General features: G+C 48.9%; 3 protein-coding genes across 3 annotated transcripts; 2 read left to right on the top strand and 1 right to left on the bottom strand.

Annotated features, from left to right (window-relative positions):
* Positions 1-94: 94 nt before the first annotated feature.
* N7496_007089 (heme-dependent oxidative N-demethylase family protein) lies at positions 95-1,419 on the top strand (the record flags this gene model as incomplete). The annotated part of the gene is made up of 3 exons (XM_056700018.1): positions 95-389; positions 418-1,130; positions 1,189-1,419. The coding sequence occupies 3 exons, from the start codon at positions 95-97 to the stop codon at positions 1,417-1,419; spliced, it is 1,239 nt and encodes a 412-aa protein (XP_056555431.1).
* A 408-nt stretch (positions 1,420-1,827) lies between these two features.
* Positions 1,828-3,505, top strand: N7496_007088 (Zn(II)2Cys6 transcription factor; the record flags this gene model as incomplete). Its single annotated transcript, XM_056700017.1, has 2 exons — positions 1,828-1,882; positions 1,935-3,505. 2 exons carry the CDS (start codon positions 1,828-1,830, stop codon positions 3,503-3,505), a joined length of 1,626 nt encoding a protein of 541 aa, XP_056555430.1.
* Positions 3,506-6,088: 2,583 nt separating this feature from the next.
* Positions 6,089-6,730, bottom strand: N7496_007087 (uncharacterized protein; the record flags this gene model as incomplete). The annotated part of the gene is made up of 1 exon (XM_056700016.1): positions 6,089-6,730. The coding sequence occupies one exon, from the start codon at positions 6,728-6,730 to the stop codon at positions 6,089-6,091; it is 642 nt and encodes a 213-aa protein (XP_056555429.1).
* Between the last annotated feature and the right edge of the window lie 6,544 nt (positions 6,731-13,274).

Raw genomic sequence — 13,274 nt, 5'->3', positions numbered from 1 at the left:
CTTCCAACATCCCATCGCAATATTCAACGCCTAGGTCTTCAGATCGAGCTGCTCTGTGCGTTTTCACTGACTGAGTCACTCTGACCCAGACGAGATGGACGCTGGGCTCTTCGGCTTGGCTAGCACTTCGGAATGGCCCGTGATCATCCAACCAAAAGGTTCTCTCGGGCCCGTTTCAGTTTCGATCCTCTGGTGGGCTTTGATAATCGCGGTACTTCTATTTTCAGTGCGGATTTATCAAAGCTCCAGGTATAGCACAAAGGCTTCAGTCATCAGCAAGGTTGCAGCCAAAGATCTCACCAAGATTGAACCGATCGAAAACTTCGACCTAGGCTCCACCATTCCTCCTGTCTTTCGACCGTTCAAGCCAAAGTATCATTTGACCATGGGTATGTTTGAAGTTAACCCGATTCACAGACAAAAGCTGCGCATCTTACGTGAAACTCCCAGGCATTGAGACATTGGACCGCAACGATTGGTTGCTGTTCGACCAGACATACTCGGAGCGTCTGCATCTTCGAGAATCACTTCTTCAACAATATTTCGATGATATTGTCGGAATTACGAATGAATCAGACGCAAAGATTCGACTTGCGGTGCAAGAGCTATACGATTACCTCTTCCAGACTTATCTTCCCGTCCGCTATCCGACTGTATTCAAGAAATATGAGGACAAAAACAACTCTCGCTGTATGTTAGAGAACTTGTTAACGCGGCAAGCTCTGCCGATGACCATGTCAGATTCAACACCTTTGCACATCGCCTTGAAAACGATCGCACAGAACGTTGATGAAGACTTTTTCATTCTCTTTCCTCGAAAGCAAGGCGACAACAGCGAAGATATTTACTTTCTCGAAGCTTACGCCGCATGCTTCCCGTCCGGATTCCAGCCCAAGGAGAAAATCGGCAAAAAGTTAGCTGATATCCATGGTCCGGTACCTGGGTATAAGGAGAAGTTGCAGAAAAGTATGGATCGGTTCTTCGCTCGACTCGAGCCAGGTCGCTACGTGAAACGGGTCAATTGGGGTCTTACTGTAGATGAGGAGCTGTTCTCAAATTTTGATAAGAGTGCACCAGCATTCGAAGGGAAGTTGAAGAAGTTATCCGTGGAGGACCTGGATCTGGATAAGGTATGTTCCCATCCATTTAAATGTATTGGTGTCATAATTAAGACATGTTTGTATGCAGACATTCTTGCGATGCGAGCGCCAAACCCTTCACCGTCTCCCGAAGTCCGGAGCCATTGTCTTTGCTTTTCACACTTATCTCTACCCAATTCAAGAAATTAAAGCCGAAGGCAGTGGCGAAGATCTTGCGCAGGCTATAGATGGGCTTGAGAATGGAAGTGTACGTGAAATGTTCACTTACAAAAATGGGGAGAAATGGGCAGATGCCGTAAGAGAGTTTCTACGGAGCTAGGGCAGATATTTTGATGTACGAGAAGTCTTGACTATTTCTACCATACAGCATTTCCAAAATATCATACAGACTGCTCTCTCCTTCCTTTGATCAGCAAATTTAAGGACCATGTGAATCAATGGAAAAATACTGGAGAAATAGAGTTCACATTGGTAACTTATCATCCCAATCTCATTGGCCGTTGCAAGATCCACCAGATTTCCCACGTTCCATTTTGCGGGGTCGGTAAAAGGAGAAATTCGCCTCGCAACGGAAAAAGACCAACGACCGACCATCCAAATCAGAAGCAGATCGGGATCGAGAGACCTCAACGCCCCAGTTGATGCGGTACCTGATTATAGGGCCATGTCTCACCATACCCTACTCCAGCCATAGGTCTAGGTCCTCGGACTGAGCTCGGTTAATAAAATGCTCAACGTTCGCATCTCCTCTTTACCCCCGGATCGGCAGACCGCGGCCAAAGGTAGGCTCGTCCCGGATGTCCCCTGTTCATTACCCTGTCTGACCCTTTCTAGATTGCCGGCGATGCATCAAGCGCCGCATTAAATGCGACCGGAGTACTCCACGATGCCGCAAATGTACCATTCGCGAGTTTCAATGCCCCGGGTATGATGCGATTCAACTCAAATGGGGTCTTGGTGTCACTAGGATACAGAAGCCGTCCGAAAGGTCATCGACCAGTCAATCTAGCACCAACACCAATGATGCAGATATATCGAGTGCTGCTCTAGTTCCCAGAGTTGGAGTTTCTCCTGGACGAGATATTGTCCCCAGGATGGATCAGAACTCTCCAATATCAATAACAAGAACACCATCGCCGACAATCGACAGGCCCTTGGTTGATAGCTATACATCAGCCATTCTATCGCGGAATCTGTTCACTCATTTCAACATCAAAGTCGCTCCCCGATTGACATGGGTTGACCGACCGGACCATCCATGGCGCAAAGTCATCGCACCTCTCGCACAGCGTTCACGATGTCTTGGTCTCTCAATCCTCAGTGTCGCAGCAGCCCATTTATCATTCACATCATCAAATATCCCCTCTGCAACAGCTACACCTCAAAGCATCAACCACCGCCTCCGTGATGCAAGTCTCCACATGCTAAACCAAAAGATCAACACCGAGCTAGCAAACTACCACTCAACCACCGACCACCTCTCCCGGGACTCAACCTTGATCGAAATCCTAGCAACGACATTAGTTCTTTGCTACGGAGAAATGCTCATCCCGCACTCAACAGACTGGAATCTCCACCTCCACGCCTGTCGCGTCCTCATCGAGCGATACACCTGGCGCAACAGACACAGCACACATCCCAACGCCGCAATCGACTTTATCATCCGGGAAGTCGCCGACATAGAAGTCTTCCGCAACATCGGCGCTTTTTCCATCGAACAACCCTTTATAACGGACGCCCTCCACCCCCGCTCAAAATCAATCCTACTAGACGACTACTTCCACACCTTCACGGGCGTCTTCCGCGAAATCACCGCCGAAGAAAGACGCCGATATACCCTCTCCCAAAAAGTCCAAGCCCAAGAAAATGCAAACCAATCACAACCCCCGTCCCCTGCACCAATCGACATGGCCCCCTGGCGCGCAAAAGTCGATCTAGCCCACGCCCGAGCCTCAGCCGATACAACCCGCCTAATCACAACGCACGGCACCAACACGCAGAAATGGATGCACTCAATCGTCCGCGCCGTCTACCACGCCAGTCTAATCTATGCCTACCAATCGCTCGCCCCTCTCCCCGAAGCAACCGCCGAAATAGGGACCTCCCTCCCGATCTTACTAGCGGAAATCGAATTCCTAACCGCCGGCCCGGTACATAGCTTCTCGCATGATATTTTCGTACCGCTTTTCATTGCCGGGACGGAATGCTGGGTTGACCAGGGTAGACAGGAGGCTGTGGAGGGACGGTTTAGGGAGTTGTTAGCGGCGATGGGGATTTGGTGTAATTTTTCGGCGTTGAGGTTTTTGAAGGCTTTTTGGGGGAGGGGGGAGTATCATCGGGTTGGGGGGTGGATTCCTTATGCGAGGGAGAATGAGGGTGATAATGGGCCTTTTCTTGTTTTTTGATTGAAGGTTGGGGGGGATCTAGAATAGACTATGGAGTGGAGTATGGAGTATACTATGTTAAGGAGAAATAGTATTTAACCGGGGCTACACATTTATCCTGAGACAGCCTTACCTAACTAAGACCATGGGATTATTCAAGATCTAATACTGTAGTGGCGCTATACACATTCTGCATGGCGTTGGCGTACCAGATATGCGCGGTACTTCCTTTCATGCATACAACGAACTGCATTATTATCAGGCCCAAGTCCTCCTTGACAGATCTTCCAATCTTATGGGACTTTTGTCCAATTCACCGACTCTTCACGGTACATAATGGTACATCCAGCGTTGGGGCGAAAACCCGTATCAGATGACGGTCGGAGTCGCCGTTCCTAGTAAAAGATGAGTATACGAGGGGGGGCTATAAGTAGATGTATCCCCCCTCTCCCCCGGTGACACAAATGCAATGACACCCAGTGCCAACGTCAGATATTCTTTCGTGTTGCCGTATCTTGGTTGGAATGGGAGTTAGAGTCAGATTTGCCAGCGTTGCGTGAGCGTGACTTGGGATTTGAAATCGGATTTCCTAGGTTACGGCATACAGTAGCTGTTGTACATTCCAATTCTAGATCGAGGACTCGGATCGCGAGTGGATGATTTGTGTCTGGTTACATCTTGCGATTATTCATATCATCCAGGTTACTACCTGTCTATACAAATCATACTCTAATCCAACACTGCCTAGAAAGTACCCAACCCATCCATCCTAATACTAATAATCCATTCACGTAATTATCAATCACATCACATCCCCAACCCCCACCTAGCATCCACTACGTCAAACTCTCCCAAACCCCCACCAACTTCAAGATCTCACCGTTGCATGTCATCTGCAGCCCCATCCGTCAGACGCGAGTCACAGTCACCTCTCCACTATCCAAAATGAAGAATATTCAAGGCCCGGTTTAGGTGCCAGTCGTAATACCCGATAAGGGATAAGCGACTACCACGTTGTATCTACACACGAGGCGAGAGCAGGGTAAGACGGACAAGGCGAGACAGGGCTGAAGGCGAAAATTATCCATATTAGTCTAGGTTAGGCTGCGTTAATGATCGAGTATGTACGATGATTTACTATTCGAGGGGGGCCTGTTCCATTTTTATCGCGGGACACGGGGGTGCTCGTGTGTTGTGTTGTATACGGGCGGTGCTAACACCTACTCCAGTAAGCATTATACATCTACATCTACATCTACAATAGTCAAGTACGACAATAAGAATGTGTCATACTCTAAAATAAAAATTTTTATTTCAAAATGAAAATTTAATCAGATTGCGAGATCTAGACTAAAGTAAAGCTAGGCGACTTAACAAGAAAACCCGACCGATAAAAAAACAAGATCATAGCACCAGAACTGCGTGCCCAACGGTAATAAGTACCGTGTCCAAGTCCTCATCTCTCACGCGACGGCCATCAGCCAGCTCACACCGACAGTCGCGGCTCGCGGATCTCCCATGGCGGGATGAACGGGTGCAGGGGTGAGGGGGAGGGGGAACACATAAACAGGTGAAGTGGTGGCGTGTGGCGTGCGCAGGGCGATGGGAAATCACCCCCCGATAGCGCAGTGCGCGGGAGCGGATAAAATACAAAATAAGGATACTAAGAGACGAAAATAACTAGGAGGGACAGGAAGTAGATGGATAAAATGAATATATGCATGACACGAAAAAAGTAAAACTAGCTACATACACAGTTGGGTATCTAAGGGACATGACAATAGCGCTATAACGGGGCAGACATGATAATGGGAAGTACATAATCGGGGGGAATCAATATGAAGTAGGCAGGAAAGCAAGGCTAATAATAAAAAAAGAAAAGAAAACACCGGGGCCGTTTCGGGGATGCAAGAGTCAGACGACCCAGGGAATAATGCGGAAAATGGAATGCGATCGAGAGAAGAAAATCATCAGGGAAAACAAAAATCAAGGACGCTGCAAACTCCATGCGAGAAAGTGTCGGAGGGAATCGACGAAAAAGTAAAACGAAGTATGAGTCAAAGGGGGGGCAACCAGCGGTGAAAGAGCAGTAGCTTCGTAGTAGAGTACTCCGTGGTAGAGTACTTTGCAGAGTACACTGGGGCCAGGATTTCTGGAAGCGCCGACAGCGTAGAGAAATTAGGTAAGCGCGGGGGTAGATCGCCTTGGATAAGGCGTCATCTTGGGCTCCGAGGAACTTGGCCTTATGGCAGAAATGGCCCATGCGATCGGCAGCTGCTGACGGATCTCGCAGCTGCCTACGCCCCGTGATATGATTCGTTGGGGGCGCGCGGAGTATCACGGGTGCACGATAAACAACTCGGAGCCCGATGGGGGGCTGTCTCCAGGCTCCGCATAGGAGGGGTAAAAGAGACGTGGGGGTGGTGGTCATAGTGTTTGCTGGTTGATAGCAAGTGAAGCGAAGTAAAAGGGAGGATAAAAAAAGTAATGTTGAAAGACAAGGAGGCTATCGCGCTCGCGCAATAAGTCCCAAGAAGCGAAGTCATTAAGGATCGGAGAAGCGCCCGCGCCGCACCGAGATAATACATCAGGGTGCGATCACGTTCAGTGCGTTCCCATCGATACCTTGGCCGAGGACGAGTGAGCACGTCGCTTGGGAGTTGGAACGACGCGACGCTTCTTGCGCTTGGAGGGGGTAGTGTCGCGATCGTGCATAGCCAACTTGGTCTGTCGGAGAGCCTGGGTGGCGCGGGCGTGGGCCTCGACCTTGGCGAGGAAGCGAAGGCGATCTTCTTCCTCGGCGACGGCTCGCATGCGCGCCAACTGTTGCTCCATAGTCATGGAAGAGACCATCTCGTGGGTCTTGGTGGCTTCCTCATCGAGCTCGGGGGGCTCGACACCGGCGTTCTCGGGCATCCAGAGCAGGTCTTCGTCGGAGAGATAGGCGTTGGTCAAGGTATCGTGAGAGTCGTCCGTTGAGAGAGAAGGTCCTTTGGGCCAGGATGGGAAAGCACAGGCGGCTCCCATACCATACTCGCTAGAGAATGAAGACTTGCGTGGGTGGATGTCGAGGAGAGAGTCGGTTGGTGTGGGAGGAGGAGCAGATGGGTTAGAGAGAGGCGAGCATTCAAAGGAGCTGCCACTCCAGGAGAAGCAAACTTGTGCTGGATCGGTGCTGGCCACGGGAGCCACGGCGCTGGCCTTGGCCAGAGCCATGTCGCGTATGCGCGACTGGATAGGGATCATTGTGGTGGTGAGTGTGATAGTTGAGTATGTCGAGGAGGTGAGTATTGTAGAGATGGGTTGTGGATAGAGGAGTGGAGAGGAGAGAGGATATAAAAGGGTGAGTGTGGGAGTCAGGGTTAAAGAGACGGTGACAGGTAAGAAGAAATAAAGTGGATGAGTCGAGGAAGTTTATCAGAGACGGTGTACATCTGAAGATCAAAGCCGGGGAAAGGCCTTCTAGACTGCCGCCGTACCCTTGCAGTTCCCGACTGAGACAGAAAATAAAAGAAAAGAAAATAAGAAAAATAGAAATTCAATAAATGAATTCCTGAATTTCTTAATTTCTTAATTTCTATTTTTCCCTTTTCAGCCAAAAGGACCCGACAATCAGGCGGAAGCAGCTTCCGTGCAGTGAGGCGGACGATCCGTCAATCAACGTGAACGGATCAACAAATCGGACTGGCCCACTGGGAAAAGAAGAAATAAGAACTGGGATTATTTGACAGCCGCCCTTAGAACAATGTATCGGAATCTCGCGGTGTCCGCGGGGAAGATCGGATGACAATTGTTTAATCCTGCCAGTCGAGAGATCAGAATCAAAACAAAGTACTACTACAGTACTACTATGTAGTAGTAGATAGTACTCTTGTCGATGAGGAATCTCCGAGGGATTCCCAAGATCATAATATTGATCCTAGATCAATGATCTTGGATCTGTGGTCCTTTTTTTCGGATTTCCGAGGAATGCTGGAGATCCCCAGGAATATGTGCATCCCTTGCGGTCAAACCCCAACGATCTGTTGCACTTGGAGAGTAAAAAAGGTTCCCCGAAAGGGCGGAACGAAATGAGTTGCAGCGGGGAATCTGATCCGCCAGTAAATCAGATTGTCTTCTTGCGGTGAAGGGTTGGAATGTACCCCAGCCTCGATGTCAATCGGTTAACCACCGGAATTCACCGCTTCGGAGGGTACCTAGGGATGATAGACGATTGTAGGGCAATCGAGGATGTATCGATTGAAGATTGGAGCAAACACGTCGACACCGTTTCTTTGATGTGGACGGGATAGTGTAGACGGGATGTCCAAAGTACAGTAGACGGGAGATAGTCGAGTCAAGATCGATAGTTCCAGTTGAAGTCTGCAGTAGCGTTGGATAGAGATAGGAATAATCACATTAAAGAAATATCGGGCGCGCGCGACCGGAAGACGAAACGACTTCTTTTATGAGTTTATGACTCCCCCATCTTTCCGGAATCTCACTACACATTACAGTATTCAAAAGCCGAGGGATCTCGAAAACTTTCCCCAGTTCCACAGAATGGAGATTCTCCGCTATGAACTGAACGAGTTCTTCCGTCCTCGTCCCGACACCGGATCCAGTTCTCGGGAAGAGAAAGTCTGGCCCAGAGCCCGTGGGGTCGTTTATTATTTGCTGGTGCCCAAGAGAGGGTCTCCCCGATCCACGAACTGGCCTCTGGAACTTCTCTAGAGAGGCACGAGGCACGCTAGTTGATGAAAAAAATAATAAATAAACAAATTAGATTGTTACTTGACACTCTCTCCTATTCTCTATTCCCGCGCCTAAATAGTCTAATACATACTCCGTACAATAGTAGGCACCGTGGGAAGAAGAAAACGGCCGGGTCCGTTGCTGGAGAGGAAATCCGTTTGAATCCGTCAAATCCTAATTTGTGGCCTCGACGAGAAATTCTGATTGGAAGAGAAAAGGAATTCTAAATAATAGGCTACGGTAATAGTAACGGTTTCCGCGTCGGGCACTTCCCCGTCTTTCTCCACACGGAGGAGCGGAGGGTTGAGCGTTGAACCGGACAAATAGCCGGATCCTAAGAATCAAATAACCACCGACCGTCTCAATAATATGGCTATCACATCATGAGGCTTGAGATGAGCATCAAAGAAAGATGTGTACTGTTCTTTGTAGTACACAACATGGGTTAGACTATATTCCAAATTCCTAAACCCATCAACCACCGTCTATCCCCCTTCCAACTCAAAAATGAGACGCAAAGGGAGAACAAACAATGAATGAAATGGTCCGCCGGAGTGTCCTCGCGGAGACACGGGGAGGAGTCAAGAGGGACAAGGGTAGCTTAAGGAATTTCACCGGTTCCTCCTAAAGCCGCAAATCATAGCCGGCGGGTGTCAAGCGATCGTTAAGAATTAACCCGAGGTCGAACGGCCCATGACTTTCCAGGGATTATGGAAGATGGAAATGGGCGGAAGAGTTGCGGCCGAGGTTATTGCACCAATCATAACATTCATGACAAGAACTTGCCCTATTTACCCGTCCAGCGACTGTACAGTAGGCTTCTTCGTTCTTTGTCTGGTAGTCTAACCAGATCTAGTCTACGACTGACTATCCTCCCGAGTCTAGATCGCGGAGTCCGGACCGAGTCCCTTTGAACACTCGAGTTAACGAGAACTGTTAACTACTAGCTACAATACGAGTCAGTTGATTTTCATTCTGAATGGTGGCTTATTCCTTTGAAACTGTCGCATATGTCAGGAACACATCAGAAACCTCTCTCCCCTTCGTACCTTTGCACCCTACTACAATATTGGTATTTTAGACATCCGACACATCGCCCGGAGACTTGCTTCTCGATAGGGCACAGATGAACAGATTTACATTCAGAGCTTAGCGTTTCCGCCAGCGGCACACGCACATTCTCTTCCCCGACGCCCCCAAGTGGATCCGAGCCATTGTCGCGGGTACACCATAAAACAATTCCCCCCTTGAACAAAAGGTACTCCATCCGGCTGGGTTCGACAGGTCACTTTATGATCAAAGATGATCGCTGGGTAAAAAAGAAATCATATTGATGACCCTGCACATGCTTTGGTCCCGGGGTCCAGGAAACCCATCACATTTAAACATTATTAGACATCAGATGCATATACACCTCTGCCTCTTAATCTTCCCGTCGGGGAAAGCGGGAGGTGCTTTTACACCACTACGTACACCATTAACTTGCAACTTAAGTCGTAAGCGTAGAGGCTGGCCTGGGCCTTGGACAGAGTGGACAATAAAGTCTGGCGATGAGCCTAATCAGGAAATAAAACGGGCTGTCATCTTTCATATCCATTTGACATGTTCCTCGGTACCTTTTGAAAGTGCAACACAAGTTCATAACATTATTATTGTTTTCTCCGTACTTCAGTCTCTGGGCCGGCTCCCTGGGGACGGGCCGCGGCCCATCGGTCCATCGATCAGCAGCACGTCGTGATCGTGGCCGCGCCCCTTTTTCCCTAATCCCAGCGCCTCGGTGTTTCATTAGCTTCTTAGCTAGTCCCTGCTACCAATTTCCTGGGTGCCTTGTGATGATCTAGTGTGGATAGTCAGGAACACACTGTAGTATTTTGTACTTGTGGATTATTACTTATATGTAGTTCCTGCCTAACTATGGAGTACAGTGGTTTAATGAGGGTTTCGGGAGGTGGGCACAGTCAAGGGAAATGGGGGGCTGAAGGATTTGAAAATTTGAGAGAGCTCCAAATCCGGCAGGTCGCTTTTGCCGCTTCATGCGATGGAACGGGTAATTTCTCATCCATCTCTACAGCGACCGGAGGATTATTATGAAAAGCAGGCAATCACCTAGTCAGGTTCTATCTATCTACTCCCTACGTCGGGTATGATCAAGATGTTGTTTACCGAGAACTAGTATAGCAATGTAAACCCCGGGTTTCTGGACTGGTCTGTCAAGGATATATTCCGTAGATAACTGTGTACTAGCTGTACAGATGGATAGATATACTTGCGATCGATTCAAATTCGATAGGCAAATCAGTGCTCTCCAATTTCAAACTATTTACCCTTGAATATGGCAGTACGTTTTTCTCTTCCCAACCGCTTGGTCCCATCAACCTCCCCGGGCCTTCTTGCATCTCCATCTGCATCTCATATGCAAGATCTCTAATTCAAATCATGATAAGCAAGGACGCATTTGACTTCCGGGCTCCGACCCCTTCGGCTGGGACCATCGTCGAGAGACAGAAATACAGTACTTTGTACATTGGGATTCATCACCGATTCACCAGCCAGCTCCTTACTATTTCCAGCCTCTGCAAGACCTGTATAGTCGATGACAGCTATGGACTATGTATGCATTGACACGATCCCGACTCCCCGGACGCCTCTTTATCACCGCCACTCGATAGCTCGCTGCCACACGTCCCCCAGGCTTAGACTTGCATTTGCCACAGCTGCACAGCTCTAGATCGAGCACCGCCTTTTTCTCACAATGACAAATTCCAGTCCAGAGTACTCCGTACTTCTCCTCCATACCGTTCGGCATACCTAAAGGCCAAAGCACAAGGTCTAGAGCCAGACTCTGTGTCAAAACAAATAAAAAGGAGCTTTGATCCCCTCCGCACTCTGCAGAAGCAAATTCATAGACCGAACCATGGAACATAGCTCCGGCACCCCCGTGGGGGATCAGAGGCCCAGATCCCATCTCCACTCGAGAGAATGTGACACACGGCCAGCCGCACAAGTCATTACACAAGCGCTCTGTCCCCTACACTATACAGCGACAGGACAGCGACAGTAGTACGAATCCTGAAGAAAAGTCCTGGCAGTGTGAGTAACCTTAAGCCCGTCCGGAACTGCATCCGCGGTCCGCACGGGGCTATTTCCAGCTGTGACGGTCGCGTCCCTTCGCGTATCCCGAGACGTGTTGCGGGGAGAGAGGGTTTAAGTTTCTCGATCGGATCGATGGGATTGTGATGGTGCAGGACAGGGCTGGATCGAGGGGCATACCATCGCCCTATCGTCCATCAACTCATACATAACACGGGGTTGTCGCCACCCCTGACTCACACTAGGGGGAGGAAGGGGAGAAGGAAGGTGAGGTATGAGTGGTGCTATAGGCTAGATGGTACTGTAGCAGTCTGACCTCAGACCTCTTGCTCTTTCAGCGTGTTCAGTCAATGATGCTTGGACTTGGATGATCTACTTATTAGGTAGGCCTGTCTTTCAAATACGATTGGATCGGGCAAGGCCCTCGATCGCTCATGCTTTACGACGACTCTTTGTTGTGTAGTTCATTCGTTCATCGACAAGAGTCAGTCTTGCATATCACGAGCGACCGTGGACTTTGTTGTTTTTATTAGCTTATTCGATCTGACTAGGATTTACAACTCATTCGATTAACATTTAGATCGGGCTATGGCGCCCACTTTCACTTGCGACCAAGGAATGTCATGTCGCTCGCCACCATGACCGCGCACGCCGCTAAACAAACAAAGAAATCCAATCCAACCAACCCACCTCCAGTCAACGCCCAAAGTCCGTATCCTCCAATCTATCCAAGACTCAAATCTAGCTTGGACCCCTATAGTCATATCTCAAGTATGGTCGCTGTCGAGTAACCATCACACGCCGATCAAAGCAACCAACATCCGTTTCTCGAACGCTTCGGCGCAGTAAATGCATTCGGCATGTATGCGCCCGCGATCTGCCGTGAGCCTGGTTACTGTTGATAATCCAGCGGACGATGCATCTTCCGTAGTCTTCTTTGGTCCTTCCCTCTCTATATGTTGTTTGATCTCTTTATTTGCCAAAGCGCCTCCGCCTTTTTCGATCTTCTTGACTTAACGGCCTATTGCATTTGGCTAAGGTGACGATGGTCCCGCGACCGCATTTCCATGTGTGTCCGTATCTATAGCACGGTACATTTAATATCTTGCAAACTACAGTACAAACTGCAAACTAGCCGCTGTGGCAGCCATTCCTATGGAAATGGTTGGTTGTGAATGAGCGGTGGAGGGGACCTATAGGTGTCTGAAGTTGAGGTTTGGACTGGGGACTGGGGTGATGGGTGTACAGGGTCAGCAATATCCGATTGCACATGAGAAGGGTAAGAGACTGGGTTGGCAGCATTAAGAGATGACAGGGATAAGTCTTTGTTCGATTAAACGGTGTGGGGGATCTAAATTATTGGGCCTCTCTTTGTGTGTTAAACGGTCACCGCTGGCTTGTTGGGTAGATGTAGGAACTGGCGGTGAATTTGGTCGCCCCAGCAGTTGGCCCTGGATTTTCGAAGGAGGGAATTTGCTTTGGGTGTGGTACTTTAGTTCATTTAAACTCGAATATATGGAGGAAATACTAAGTTGTAGGTAGACAGGCTTGTCTTGGGGTTTGGGCATCTTCATGCGCACCTCGGTGAATATATCTGCTTACATACCTGGTGCTTACCTGCGCTACATCCATGCTTATTAACTTGGCTTTTTTATACTTCCACCTCTTACTATAAGGGATGTCATACATGGAAAGATAAATTGCAGGTCTCATCGCCGAATGTGTCCCTTTCGAGTAATGAACAGAAATGACCTATTGTGGAATGGCCCAACAGGTCAAGCCTCGGCTCAGGCGTTCCTCTACAAGGCGTCCCACAGCCAGACCCTACATCGAAGTTCTATAGATATCGGCCTGGCCGAAGTAACATCCCAAGAGCCAAAATTTGAGCTCGTATGAACCAGGTCAAGATACAGTCAGATTACTGGACATTCGATATACCATGGAAATGACCTTAGCTAGATTCAGG

Source organism: Penicillium cataractarum (genome assembly GCF_028827025.1).
Source record: "Penicillium cataractarum strain IBT 29864 chromosome Unknown utg000005l, whole genome shotgun sequence".
Taxonomy (NCBI): Eukaryota; Fungi; Ascomycota; class Eurotiomycetes; order Eurotiales; family Aspergillaceae; genus Penicillium; species Penicillium cataractarum.
Note: the sequence above shows the minus strand (reverse complement) of the source record. Positions and strands in the feature narration are given on the sequence as shown.